Below are 15,193 nucleotides of genomic sequence, written 5' to 3'. Positions count from 1 at the left end.
GAAGGATAACCGACTTCTTTCTGCGGTTCTGGTTCATTTTGTTTTTTTTTTTTTTTTTTTATTTTCTAGTCGCTTAATTTTTCGGATGTCGCGGTGGATAGGACGAAATAACGAGAAAGAGAGAAAAAAAGAAGAAAAGGAGAACGAAAGAATGCTGTTAACCGAACGCTGGTCGGTAAATGGGACGGGGTGCGCTTTTGTTCTATCGCCACTGACAATGAGACACGCGATACGAGAGAACGTGGAAACGTTCCGGTAACGGAAAGCTTTGATATAGCGCGTAAAAAATTGTAGATCGATGGGACGACGCGTCATGAATCATACGGGAGTTTCACGGCGCCCAGTTCGTGCCCTTTCGATTCACGTCCGTTGACGTAAAGACAGATCCATGGAACGACAGAGAGGAAACCGATGGAAAGATCCGCAGATGGTCCGGCTGCCATATTTTTCTACCTCAAAAGGCTCATTCGTCTTTACCGTCGTTCACGGCAATTCCTTTCCAGCCGGAGAACGACCGTTCTCTTCTTCTTATCTTATGCAACACGCTAGTTGAAAAGAATTCCTGCCCCTATTCTCCGTTCCACGCGATTGCCGGCCGACCTTCGACGTTTACTGCGGTAAAACAGACAAGAATTATTCCTCCGCGAAAGAACGGTGCAAAGGATCGTTTTCATCTATACCCGTTATCGAGCATCCGTCTTCTTACCCGCTGAGAATAGCAACGGTGGATAGGATGTAAATTTGGTGACGTAATTTATAATATTCAATTCAGCCGATGCTTCGAGCTCGTATCAGGCGAATCGTCTTCCAACTATTGTCCGGTATCGAGACAGACGAAAAAAAAATTGAAAACGTATCCTGTTTGGCGAAGTCCAGCGTTGCGTCCAGAATCGGAAAGCTGAAAGTAAGGATCCGAAGCAAGGATCGTCGATTCCCCGGGAATCATTGATTACAACTCGGAAAGAGATCCCGTGGAGTTTTGAGACTGTGTCCTCCAACGTCGAGAGAGCGCCGGGGATTATTCGAGTCACGCGTAGAATTCACCGTCGTTCCCGATATTCCTGCTCCTCTACCATATCCTCTGTCCGTTGGTGGCTCTCGAACGTATACCGTTTCGAGCACCTCGGCATTCTCTCCTCTGACGTGCCCGCGTCTCGCATTCCGTCTTCCTCAAAGATGCTCCCGTCCCTCCTTGAGCCAGTGAAGGCGAGATCAGACGCAATCAACATGCGCGTGCTACTTCATAAATCGAATTTCGAGCCATTTTTCCGTGATTTTTTCGGCTATCGATCCATCATCCGAGTCCGGATCACCGCTTCGCACACGGTGCTCCGTGGCCTCGCCATAAAACGGAACAGAGCGTAGTTTTCTTCCTATTCGTTGATCGGAGAGGCGTCGAAACAAGAGCAGCGAATAGTTGGTTGGTAGCTGAGAAAAGCTGGCCGAACGGCTGAAAAGAAAGAACAACGGTTCGCGATGCAACGGGTGTGCGCGCGAGAGCACGCGCTAGTTAACGCATGCAGCAATGTACAGACTCTTGAAACTCGTCGGCGCGGCGCGGCGGTTCGCTTTTTCCGCTCCACAACCAAATTAATTAACGACGCACTTACCGCGTAGAGAATGCGACCTCGTTAAACGGGCGAAGCATACTTAGACCTCGAGTCGATACTTTCGCACGGCAACGGAATAATTAATACAACGCCAGCGATTCGGACTTGCGTCCATTATCGCAAATCTGCCGGCAGAGTTTCTTGTCCTTGGTCGACGCTGCTTTTCCGATATTTCGTTTTCCGTAAGTGCTTCCATCGGAACGAACTTGCGCAGAGTGCCGTACAAGATTCTCGAAATCTGGATCACGGCACAACTGGGCTAAAGACGAGAGCCAAGTTTTCATAAGAAACTCGATGGATAAGAAAGACGAAGCTAACGAGACCACGGAAAGAGAGAGCGCGGATATGACTGCTCGTCGTCCTTGATAGCGCTCGACTCCTTCTCTCCTTACGACCTCTTGGTATCCGTTTGACGAACCGACCGCGTCGGAACATATTTGAGGGAGAAACCGAGCGCGAAAATCACGTTCCTTTCGCGAGGAAACCACGACCGTTTCACGATCGAAACGTTCGCGATTAAGAGAGTGAAAGCAATTTAGGGAAAAGCACGAGCATCGGCCCGGCCGCTCTTTCTTTCATCCAAGACACGCATGCTAAAATGGCAATAAGGAAAAAGGAATTTTTGCGATTCAGAAGCGCACGGGATTCCTTTGAAAGAGTTCAGGATTGGAAGGTACGTACGCGGCTCGCCTCGGAAAAGGGCTACGTTGCAAAGGGTTCCGCGAGAAATTACGAGAGAAACGGAACAAGTAAACGCGAAAAGACAGGGAAAAATACGTACTTATGAGTTCCCGAGGTACGTACGAATGGTAATTGCTCAGCGTCTCGTTATAGCTGTTCTTTCTCGTCGAAAAGGTAGACACGTCGTACTCGGTAGTTTACGATCGCAGAATGAAAACGCTCGCTACGAGAAACGAAGGAGCACGCGGAGAACAACGTTGAGGGAAAATGAGTGCCCGGAAAGAAGAAAGGAGAAAGGAGAAAGGAAAAGGGAAAAGAGAAGGGGGAGGGAGGAACGAAGCGAAGCACGAATAGGAGAAGAAAGGGTCGTTTTGTGCGTAGTTCCTGGATCGTAACCGATAATAACGCCGTGCCTCGTATTTCAACGCGTTCCTCATCCGCGCTGTCCATTGTCGTGATCGTTTTATCGCGTCCACTTCACCGACGCGACGAGTTCCAGAGATTAATAAAAACTTTTCGGAGTCGTTGTTTCCTTCGATTTGATAATAGAAGAGAAGAGCACCGTGATCGATCGATATTAAAATTACGCCGTGACGATAAAATCCGTCTTATGATGGAAATATAAAAAAGAAGTATCTTGGACGCGAACGATGGTCGGTCTTTCGACGGATATGGATCTCGCAAAAATTCTCCAGAGAATTCTTAACAGCTTCCCGAAACGATATTACGTATCTACTTAATACTACTGGCACAGCTGCTGCTGCTGCTGCTGCTGCTTCTGCTGCTTCTGCTCCTCTGCTGCATCTATAGAGACTCAAACATTCGTCATATGGGAACGACTTGACGGTTTCCATCATACCGGGCGCTTCGCCTTCTCGTCGTTATTTTTTCCTATTCGTCGAAAAACTGGAATGGTTATCTTTCTCAAACGTTGCCGTCTCTCCTATTTTCAATTTTAGATAGAGATTCTATCACAAAAGTCTTTCGACATTTTTCAAGCGTCGTCGGCTCAAAGCGCAAAATCGACTGGCGTAAAGCGGCTGAACCGTTTGGTTCTTTTTCCGTAATAGGAGAAAGGCAGTCGCGCGTTCTCTGTCGCGACGCAAGGCGAGTGTAAGTACGCTACTGCGACACAGTATATGCTAGTTGTGCGCGAGATCGAAATACGTTACGAAACAAACATCTTTGAAGTTGCACCGGTATTGCAACGACAACTCGATTTCAGAAACGTGTCGTCGGGTCGTTTCTCCCCGGGGGATATACCAGGATATTTTCCTACGATCTGAATACGATCTGCAACAGTTCCGGTGCACTAGCCGACTCTCTGTCGAGAGTTTTACCAGATTCGTCGCTTTGTCAATCTTTTTGGTTACCAAGTTTTCCGGAAAGTTGGTGTTTCGCCATACCTTCGAAAGAGCATCCTCGTAGCCGTCGCCGGCCCGCGTCGAGTCGATTTCACCGGCGTATTGTCGCCTCGCGAGACTACTCCCCTACGACCCACGCGAGGCCATATTTTTCTCCATTTCAAACGAATACCGCCACGTTCTTGCTCCAGTTCTGTGCTCGATTTCCTTATTCCCCCGATTCTTCCAGTTTCTTCTCCGATAACCAACTTCGTAAAAGCCGACCGTCTACGTCTACATAGACAGCGTAAACAGCCTCGAATTTTTAGCACGCGCTCGGTTCGGAGTTTGCGTACAACTTTCGGAAAATGTTGCCCCGGGACCTGCAGCGATCGTTGGTGCCTTGGACGTCGTCTAACTCCGCCTAACGTCTCGAAAATGTCGTCCTTTATCGGACGAACGAGCGTGAAATGACTTCCGTGGGGAAACGCAAAAATTTATCCACGAACAATTTCTGCGAAAGGGCAACGAGAATTATGTTCGCGCAACACACGCGTTCCTGATGAAGAATGGCAAATTTTACGAGCTCGTAAACGAGTCCGACGACCTCGTAACTCAACGCCGGCTCTGTTCCCGCTATTGCTTCTCGTTTGCCTCCGTGCTACCGACTCAGGAATTCCCCCTTGACATTGTTTCTGTTCCTTTTTGGCTTGCGCGTCCTTCCCGTAATACGTTCCTCGTTAGTTTCCTATATTTCGGGAAAATTCTCTCAACACGTTGAATACCACGGGAATCACCGATGATCGGCACTCAACTTGTCGGTAACCGGCGCGCCAAGATTAATACAAATACATAATTTGAACAAAGTAGTTGGTAGTTATAAATTTTTCATTATTACCATCGTTACAACAATGGTGTGACGAAATTAACGCGGTATAAAGCGTATGAAAATAAGCTTATTTATACATGAAATATAGACCTATAATATTTCAACATTATATGTATCGGGTAATAAATAATTCATCGTGACGGCACGAGCAATCTCTGTAAAACTAGCATGGCGTTCAACGTGTTAACCCTTCGTCAATTTTCAGGTTCCATACTTCGAGGTTCTAAATGAAACAATCCCTCCATGTTTATCGGGCATTGAATACATCGTTAACGCGCATAATCGTCCGGATGAGTTCTCTCCGAGTTCGAAAGCCCCAAAGTACGAGGATCGCCTCCGAGATATTCAAACAACCGAATTAAACAAATTGCAAAGCTCGACCATTCGTTGCCCCGTTCGTTAGAACCATTCCCCCGGGATTACGCAAATATTTTCCCTCTACCTCATTGGTTTTTCTTTTCCTTCCACGGTCTTCCGGTCTCGACGTTCCCATTTGTTTTCGTACATCGAACTCGACTCTATGCGAAACTCGTTCCTTTTATACGCGCGCGTTAGTTTCGCTCTACCCGGAACAGTAACGTCGACGTTAACGAGACAAACGAATACGTTGGCTTCTTCCTCGCTTTCCAAGCTGTTACCCGCGTCGATATACGTATGTAAATACACGTATTACGATCCAAAATCTGCTTATTGCTAGCTACAGGACTACAGTGTCGAACGTGTTTCACTTTCCCAACGAATCGCGACTATCTCTTTTACTTTTCCAGTTCTTTAAAACTATCTATTTATCGCAAGCTTCTAAAAATCATTTCGTAGATTCGGAGAGTATATAGATCATAGCAACGTTCCTGGCGGTAGATCCTATTTGCGGTAGAGAACTTATCGTCGTGCGAGAAACAGCGTGATTCTCCAACGCCGAATAAATTCCCTTTTGGTTAAATCGCCGCGAAATCGAAAGCCGTCTCTCGATCCGACCAAACCTGTGGAGAATTCGCGTTACAGATAAGGAAGGCCGCGTTGTTTTCGCTAGCTCAGGCAAACGTTCCACCTATTTGCAAAATTTCCATCGTAAATTCGAGACGTTGCGAGGTGTCTTATTCTCACTCCAAACCGATCGTTGGCCACGTTCGTATCGACGTAGATCGAATATTTCGGAGTAGAAGCAAATTTCGACATAATTTGACGCGGCTTTGTCGAAAGACGATATCGCAAGACGAAACGAGAAATTCGATGGAAGCGATTAACCGCGAAACCGCGAATCGCCGTCTATCCGATGTATCTCGATATCGCGCTGAATCGTTTAGCTTTAACGTCGCGTCAGTCGGATACGCCGCCTACAACTTCGGCTGTAACGGACTTTATTGTCTTGTAAACTTGTATCGCTGACATTTTTGCGGAAAGAAGCACGAACCGACCACCACCGATCGCAAGGATAACCGTAAAACTGATATTCGCGTTAATCGTAACTGTGAAATAAATCTGCGGATAATCCATAAAACGAAGCGACGATTTAAGCTCTCCGTCCAATTTCCCTTTGGCATCGTTACTTTCAACCACAGAAAAGAGGAAGAGAAAGTGGATTTTTCGGTGTTTCGAATGGACGTGTTTCCGTATGGATATAAATCCGGTCGCTAAATCGGTGTGCAATGTGCGGCTATTATCTACAGACGTTGCACGAATCGAGCCGCAAACGTTGCAACGTAGAGGCATTCTCCGCGAACGAAAAGCGGCGGCGTTCCTACGCTCGATATCGCTTTTGTTTTTTGCATCTGTGTCGAGAGCCTCTTCTGTCGGCTGTGCGAAAAAGAAAGGGAGGAAGAAAGAAAGAAAGAAAGGAAGAAAGAAAGAGAAAAAGTAGGCGAAGCTCGCCGTCTTCGAAAGCGGAAGAAGCATTTCACGCGGGATTGAGAATTCAAAGCGGTCGGATAATCCGTTCGCCGTTCACCGGCATCTATTTTTTCTCGCTCTTCTCGCCACCCTCTCCTCGTTTCTCTTCTTTTTTCTCTCGTTTCGTTGATCGCACGATAGGAAGTTGCGCGGAATGCTGCTGCTTACGGATCGTGCTGGCTGAGAAATTCCCTCTAAAGAATCCACAAAGAAGAAACCGAAAGAACGTTCGAGGAAAAGTAATGCTTCGCAGCAACTCTGTGCGGACCAGCTACGCCAACTTCCGAGATCTCTGCCGATCTCTTTCGAAAACGCTAAGAGAAAAGCCTGAGAGAACGGATCGGAACGCTATCCATCCCTTTTCCAAAGAGCTTGGCCTCCACTCGCTCCATGTATCCTTGGTAGCCGCGCGTCTTCCCTTCCATTTAAAGCTCCGGAATGCGCGTGTCGCGTTTGCAAAAATAAGAAGAACAAAGATAGAAACGCGCGATACCAAAGATTCCTTCCTGACCTGGGGAACGTCGGAATAATTCACGTGGAACAAAGAAGGGCGCGCGCGTACAACGAATAGCGTGGGAACACGGTGCATGTTGCGCAAAACGTATCGTGCTTTGGGACCGGAAATTATCTCGATGAGACCGTACCTGGCTGCAAGGACAGGGGTAGCCATTACCTACGACAAGAAAAGCAAACGATCACGGGCTTCCGGACTTCCACGGTGAAACGTTACGGACCGTCGTCGGTCTCTTTCGTTCTGGATACGAGCTCGAGGATTGCTTGTCAAACGTAAACGTTTGACGTTGCGACAAGAAAAATGGACGACGAAAAGCGGAAGGAAAACAAGAGGTATGAGAAACGAGAAGAAGTATCGAGAGCAGAGAGAGGAGGATAGAGAGCAGCGAGAAAAGCGATGAACTCTCGCACGGTATTTTTCGATTCGTCTTCCTCGGTCACGTTCATCTCGAGTCCGCGGCGTTCGTAAAACATCCAATTTCCGTAGAAGGTGCAAACCATAAAACGCCCATGGTGTTTCCATTCCAAGCCGGCAGAGAAAGACTCATGCAGGAATTTTTATCCGACGACTTTTATTTATATATACCGTCGCCTGACAAAAACGAACGTTCCAAAGTGAAGCTGCTTTTTAGAACAGAACCCAACGGAAGCAGTGTATATATCCGTCGTTCCACGGACATTAGACAGAGTCAATTCATGTTCATTTCCGACGAGTTAATTACTTTCGCGGAAGTTGTCGGTCGGCAAAAGCAAGACAAACAAGATTGTCAGTGTCCTCGCATTGGATTTTTTTTCTCGGTATCATATTTTAACGATACGCCCCATGTATTAGCTGGTCCGAAAAGTTTCTTTCGTTTTATAAGGAAATAATAGATGCACAACGCTTTTTGTTCTATGATATTTTATACGAATTACGTACGATCCATTTTGTTCTAATGGAACAAAAATAATATAAAAGAAGAAACTTTGTGCATCTATTATTTCCTTATAAAACGAAAGAAACTTTTCGGACAACCTGATACGATACTCGTCCTTTTTGTCCACTGCTAAATTTCTCGAACGGCGATTGTCTCATTGCTTCAACAGGAAAACAGGGGACATTGACGATACGTAAGCGTAGCGTACCTGGATGGAAGAAAGTGGAAATTCCAGAACAAAAAGACGTATGTATGTACGGACACAAAGGCGTGATGCAGTAGCGTTAAATAATTTGTCCAGCGAAATTGTACGGGTTCTTTGTCGGGCTGGCTGCCTTACCGGCAAAATTATTAATTCTCGCACAGAAAGCGGAAGGTCGTTTCTCTTGCTTCGTATAAATTATTTCATCGGTGCGACATCGGCGTCGAGAAACGGACTTCTGTGACGCACACCCCTCCGCAACGAATGTACGACGGCCAACTTAACAAAGTACGACTCCAGAGGAAAACTCTGGAAACGTAATCCGTCGCCAGACAGTCGGTGCAACGCTTTTTCGTCCAACGTGTACGCATGAGCCGTATAGATCTCGTTCTTTGAACTCTCGACGCGCTTGTAAATAAGCTTCTCAGACCTCTTTAATTAATATGTATACTCAGCCAGGACCTCGGTCACAAAAGTCAAAGATTTATGAATCGATGAACGTGAGAAAGAATGCCAAGAATTTTCGAGCTGGGGTTGCGTTCTTTCAAATTCCCAGGTGAAACCTGAATACCCTGTTTGTAGGTCGCTAAAGCGACTGCGATCCTCCCTGCGGAATATAAGAATCCTTGCGTGGCGAATGTAGAATGAACGACGAATACGATTACTCGTCGACGATGGACGTTTGTTGTCGCACGTTTGGGTCGCGCGTGTAGACTCGTGGCAAGTTATTGCTGAAAAATCCAACGGAAAGTAGAATTTCGGCGGGCAGGAACGTTTCGAAGAATACACAAAGTGATACGTGCGGCGCATATACGAGCGTATATAACATATAACGGGCACCATGACTGCGGCATGCTCGCATAAAAACAATATTGCTTCCACCTACGACAGAGGAATTTTCCTAAATTTTTAACGGTAATCGTTACGTGGCCGCCGTATGGTACGGTGGTGTGCTCCTCGACCAACCTCTATGGCTCGACCTAACACACGTCTGCCTACCTGCTACCGCTGCTAAACACTTGCGCTACCGAGTCCCGAGGATAGCGTACAAAGAGTCGAACGCCGCCGCGAGAATTCAATAGATTCGAGTCGTTCAAACATTTTCCATGTTCGTAAGCCTAGCACGCTTTCGGTCAAATGTAAAATATTCTTCGAGCTTCCGTGTTATCTGGCAAACTACCCTCGCTTGGCCGCCCACGATTTGCTTAACGTAACCAAATTGTATTTTCGACGGATTGGCATTTGTTTAAAGTGCCGCGGACAAGAAACGTGTGGCCCAGAATCGAGCGTCAAATTGAATTCATCAACCTTGAAAACGACCATCTGTCCACCCACCGATAATGGATAATGGATAATATATAATAAACAAAAGCCGTAACACGTACAAATACGTTCGAAACTGATGATTGCTATTTTTACGACTCTTATTAACGGGGAGGCCATTTGAATCTCAGCACCGCGTTTCATCGCGAGTTCAAAAGTTCCATGGCCAGGTTTATTCAGAGCGCTGCGTGCTTGTGACGCGCAACCGACGCGAAATTAAATAAAAATTGCCGAACCGTTCGACTCGAAACATTGCAAAATATTTGTAGGGACAAAAAAATTTGTCTCGATTACCATAACAGGTATCGAATCACGGTGTTATATATCGCTGACTCTCGCAACATTTGATCAATACACGGCGAAGCCAAAAAAAAAAAAAAAAGAGATGGCTACCAGGCGAAGGTAACGCAATCGATAGAAATATCGTTCTTGATATATGACAGTGGTACGGTAATATTCGTAATTCTTAAAATATCGCGAGCATTACGTCACACTGTCGATAACTTTTCCAGGATAATACCGTTAATACGCTAATACACTAACTTGCGACCACATTATTTATCGGTGATTCGAATTTTCCACGACTGATCAAGGTGTGTACCGTTTATAAACTGCGAATCAGTAATTTCCAAGCATTTACGAGCATCGATTCTCCCTTTTGTTTGCCGTATCGTAACTAATCGCGATAGATAATTGCCCGTGAAACGGAAAGAATTCGATATTTCCGTACATCGTACGATCGAAGGAAAATCGAACGAGGAACGAAGATCAAAACTTTTTAGACAGCAAAATACCCGAATAGTCCGAATGAAAAAGAGGTAGAAAAAAGTCGCTGTAATTCATATACATATAAAAAGTCAAAGAAACGTAACTTCGACGCGAGAACAAATGGCAAATTTAAATCTATAGGCACGTACCTGTCCACGAAGGGGAAAAGAGGAAGTACGTGGCCGAGCACGTCGCGGCCCGATAGCGTCGGAGAATATCCTGCAAATGGTGCATCCGGATCGTGGCAAGGAAGGTGATAGCTGCTCTCTGTCGGTTATACCTTTACCTATATCTATATCGATGTAGCTACACATAACGGTTTGCACGCAGCCTCCGTTGAAAACGTATAGCAGTATAGCCATATACATACACACGACTGAATATTCGCTCACACAGAGATGGACAAACACGCATGGGTAAACAAATGGGTAGTCGGATGGTGTGGAACGACAGCTCGACGCGACGCGACGCGATGCGACGCTTCGACTATACGACGATGGCGCGCATCGTTTCGATGCACTCTCCGACCAAAAGAGACAAACCACCCTGGACGAATATAGGAACGAGACGAGGTGTTAGCGATACCAAAATCGACGAACGCATCGCACGTGACGAGATTGAAACTGCACTTTGAAATTCTCGCTTCTTCTCGAGCGTCGCGTGTCCAATCGGCGAACATCGAATCACCGTATACGATTCAAAGTGAAACGACAGTGGCGAGCATGGAATCGCTGGGTCGAGCCAGTCGCGAGTTTTAAGACTTTTTTATACCGTTCGCAGATTGCCCAAGGAAAAATGTACGAGAATCGGGAGAACATCGGCGATCCTTTGGGTATTTAGTCGTGGGATTAGCAGCGTAATTCGTCGTTTTTCTTATCTCTTGGAGGCCACGATGCGCGGTTTCAACGTAATTCCCCCGACACCATGATATAAAAGTTTACGATCGAAATTCGCCAGAGGGTCTGTGCCGCGATATACACGGACGTAAAACCGAGAGCCGTTCCCCGTTTTATGGTACTCCCCCGATACGATGAGATTCGGACGAATCATCGGCGTCTCGTGATTCACGTCTTCCGGTTCCAGTCGACTAGAATTTGGGTAAAAGTTTTCCAGGTTGCTTGTACGAACGCAACCTATGACTGAGCTTCGCGTGCGTTATTTCCCCCCTCGTTTTACCTTCTACCTTTCGCCTTTCACCTTTCACCTTTCCCCCTTGACCCAGCTACCGCTAGCGTGGTGGCGAAGGCAAGGATTGGCGAAAGGATTCAGTCAAGAGCAAGCGAGCATCTTATATCGCGACCGCGCGAACCGCGTCTCTAACCTTCTTCCGCCTCTGCAAAACCAGCAACACACGAAACAGTGTAAATCGAGCTCTCCGGAGTTTTGCTTATTTACGCGCTGCTTTGCAAACAGCGGAAAGCCTTCTCGAGAGAACCGACTATGTTGCAATGTTACGAGAGAGCCGTGAGCAGCATTCTTATAAGATTTCGTGGATAGAGAAAAATTTGCATCCAAGGACAAGAAATTACGATCTCGCGGATTACGATGTACAATTACGAGTTGTTTCGCGGTAAATTATCGTTGCTAACCAATCTGCAAAACACGTAACGGCAATTTTGCAAAAATATCACGTACATAGAGAAAACCAACTACCTCGTCTACGTTCATCTATGTCTTACAAGCCACTTGTCGGTTAAGAAGTGCGAATACACCGATATCAAAAAATAGAAAATGTGAAGACCTTCAAGAGATATTATAGTATATTATACTTGACAACTGGAGTTTGTTCGAAGAGCGAGATATTCCCTCGGAAAATTCAACACATTCGATTCGAAACAATAAGGGTAGAATGCTGTTTTCCTGGGAGGACGAAACGGTTGGCGGAAGAACAATGGCCAGTGGAAGGAAGACTACGCTTTAAGGAACAGCAAGGCCAGCTAGAAGATGTCAAAGCGGCGAGTAAACGCGCTATAAAGGGTCGCGCTATGAATGCCGGTATTAGTGCCGCTAAGCTGCCGTCTTGGGCAGTCCGAATGTAATCTCGGTCGAGATTACGACGTACGTCTTTGGAGCACCTTTAAGAGATCGGTGACTCGTTCGCTTCTTTCTTCGCTCTAGAACTTTTGTACCGAGACTGGCTCGCATCCGCGCCGAAATGGTAATCGTTCCGAAAGAAAAGATGCAAAAAGGAGAAATCTGGACGATTAAGAAGGCGCTTCTCGATCGTCGATGGGAAAAAGTAGACGGACGGGTACAATTTGAAAACAACGACGTAGCGAAAAACGTTCCAAGCATCCATACCTGTCTGGAAAACAATCTATTTGGCACCGTGAGGAGACAAATATATATCCGTGCGCTGCCCACTACAATTAAAAGATGAAAGTGCAAACAAGAGCACTTGTTCGATGTTCGAAGAGTTCTTCCAAAACGCTTCGATTATTTTCATTGCGGAAAGAGTGAGATAGTTTCCCAATTACGACCTGCATAAAGGGAAACAATTATCTCACTAAAAGTGACATAATGCGGCGGAGCAAACGCCGTAGCGAACAGGTAAAACTGTTAAATTGGCGAGCAGCGAACGAACGTCCGTTTGCACCTTCATTTTTTCATTTCACTAGATCGAGGAACCGACGACAAGCGTTCTCTCGCCTGTTGTAAATCTACGATGTAAAGTGACACGTACGTGACAATCAGAACGCGACGTTCGCTGTGGCTACACGTGACGTCGACTCCCAGCGATGATTTATCGAGTTTATATTCGCAGAAGTCTTTTCCAGCGTTTTGCAATAGCGAATCTCTCTACTCCTGACACCGCGAATCTCGCCTCCTTTCCGCCTCTTTCCGTTGAAAAAAGGACAAAGACTCGGTTGTTCGGTACTTGTTTGCAACAGAAGGACGGCGGAAAGCGTGGATGCACGCTTCGAGTTGACATGGTCGCGGCGATAGCCAGAGGCAATTTCCATCAAGTATCGAGCGAAATACGCCGTCAGGATGAAACTCGGCCTGTTGTAGTTTACTTGGGCTGTATCGAGGACCAAGTCGATCGACGGAAGAATCGAAGAGATAAAAGGAAGCGAGAGAGAAAAAGGTCCTCGCTTCGAGAGTCAGGTAGAAGTGATTTTCCTTGTCTCGTTCCACTGTGACACGATCGCACGTTGTTCCATTTTCGTTTTATCCTTATTATCGGTCGTCTTTCTCCGACCCCTGAACCCTTCGATTCACCCAAATTATCTTCCAATTCGATTCTATCGGTCTAGGTTGAGAAAAGGGAACGCGTCGCCGCTCACCTGGTCCCCCTTTCTGTTCACAGTGCCGCCAGCGAAGCCGATAATCTACGACGCGAAGAGAAGAGACATGAGCAAACTTCTCGAGGCCTATCCCGAAGGAGCTGACCTGTTCCTTGTCTGCGAGGTTCACGGAGGTAAGCGTCGAGTGTAAATTTTTCGTGTGCGAGATTAACGACCGAACGGCTTCCGAAACAATCTTGCAAAACGGTGTATCCCTCTGTTTGCACTCTCGTGTCGGAGCTGTCATTTATTTCGCGAGAAAATAATCTGTCGCCATGTTCCGCCCCTGTGGATTAATTGGCCGGAACCCCGTTGACTAAAGTCCGCCTCCTTTCTAATACCGGGAATAATGGATCGCTGCCAGAAATTGCTTCCAGCCGATTAGAGGGATGAATTATTATAAGTGGCTGCGCATCGTTTATAAAAAGCTGGCGGACAGTAACCGAGCATCCGTCATACTCGATCAAATTGCTCGACGACAGCGCTAAAACTGGCTTTCTTCTTCGAGGGGACTCGTTCCTTGGCGAAATTTAATAGAGAAATGGTACAACGTGCCGTCTCGTTTCGCGTTCATCGATACGTCAGTCAAACGAATAGTCTCCCAGGGTCTGTTTCGCGAAAAAATAGCAACGGAGATAAAATACGACAGCGGAATATCAATGGGATACGTCCCGGGGTATGTAAGTCGCGTTAAGACGAAACCGCGACATGACGCGAGCGACGTCTACCATGAGAAGGGAAATCTGCACGTATATGTAATCGCGCGTAAAACGCAGCACGAAGGGTGACGAATGCGCAAACGTCTTTCGAATCTTGCGCGCCGGACGAAAAATCCTATTTCCTTGAACCGCGAGTATTCACTGGAGCGAAGCCAATTCCATTTACAGCCAGCATTCGCTTATTCGAAGAAAATACGAAGTGAAATAGGCGAAAAGTCCAAGGAGGAAGGAAAAGAAGAAGAAAGGAAAAAGAAGAGTCCAGCGCGATTTTTCCAAGATTCGTCGCCTGATAGGTGTCACGTTGCGCGACAAATTCTCTGGATCGACGCCAATTTTAATCTTCGACGCGGTACTCTCTTTCGCGGTACAGCCTCGTGTCTCGAGTATGCAAACCCTTCTTAACTCATTCGATGATACATCGATCGTTAGCGAAAAAGAAATCCGTCTATATTATCGTCTCTTGGTTGGCGCAACGCTTCCGAACGTGAACGATCGAGAGACTAGCCGTTTCGAAATTATTCGAATTCGAGACTCGCTGTTTTTCTACCGAACGATTTCCGACGATAATGGCAAAAGATGAAAATCGAAAAAAGCCCTCGAGCGACGATATGCCAATCGCAAACGTATTATTAAACATTATTTAATCGAGGTAAATTTCCGAGAGACTCGCTATCGACATTGTTCCGCACATAAAAGTTCAGAAATATTCCATCGTTCGTGAGACCAAAATGTTTTAATTTCATTATACATTCGATATTACATCGAGCAATGGAATCTGAAAGATTAACGAGAAGCTGCCTCTGCCGGAACTTTTTCCTTAATTCAACAACGAATTTTTTCGTTCTCTCTTCCCGTGCTCTTTCCTCTGGTCCTTGAGGAAGATTACACCGACTTGCAGCTCACAGCCAACCAGTCGTCGGGCCAGCCAGCCGTTCACCTTGCAGTCCTTCGGACGAGCGATTTGTCACTCCAAGAAGAAAACGAATTTCCAACTTGCTCTGAGAGTTTTCTCTTTCCGTGTGCACGGACAGGTAACCCACGACTTCCGGAAGGT

At 46.4% G+C, this 15,193-nt stretch overlaps 1 protein-coding gene across 3 annotated transcripts in view; it reads left to right on the top strand.

Moving 5' to 3' along the window:
* Window positions 1-15,193, top strand: part of LOC117231000 (nephrin-like) — a 100,023-nt gene that overhangs the window by 35,358 nt on the left and 49,472 nt on the right. For 2 of the 3 annotated variants that reach the window (XR_004492894.1, XM_033489010.1), the window contains exon 5: window positions 13,444-13,554. Coding sequence is in view for 2 of the 3 variants with exons in the window: in XM_033489010.1 (XP_033344901.1) it covers window positions 13,444-13,554 (111 nt within the window). In the remaining variant the exon portion in view is untranslated. Of the gene's footprint in view, window positions 1-12,996; window positions 13,242-13,443; window positions 13,555-15,193 lie in introns of those variants that run through there. The other variant, XM_033489011.1, reaches the window with a different exon arrangement.

The sequence above is a fragment of the Bombus vosnesenskii genome, unplaced genomic scaffold (assembly GCF_011952255.1).
Source record: "Bombus vosnesenskii isolate JDL3184/JDL3185 unplaced genomic scaffold, Bvos_JDL3184-5_v1.1 scf7180000013270, whole genome shotgun sequence".
In the NCBI taxonomy this organism is placed as follows: Eukaryota; Metazoa; Arthropoda; class Insecta; order Hymenoptera; family Apidae; genus Bombus; species Bombus vosnesenskii.
This window is presented reverse-complemented; position numbering and strand designations above follow the sequence as displayed.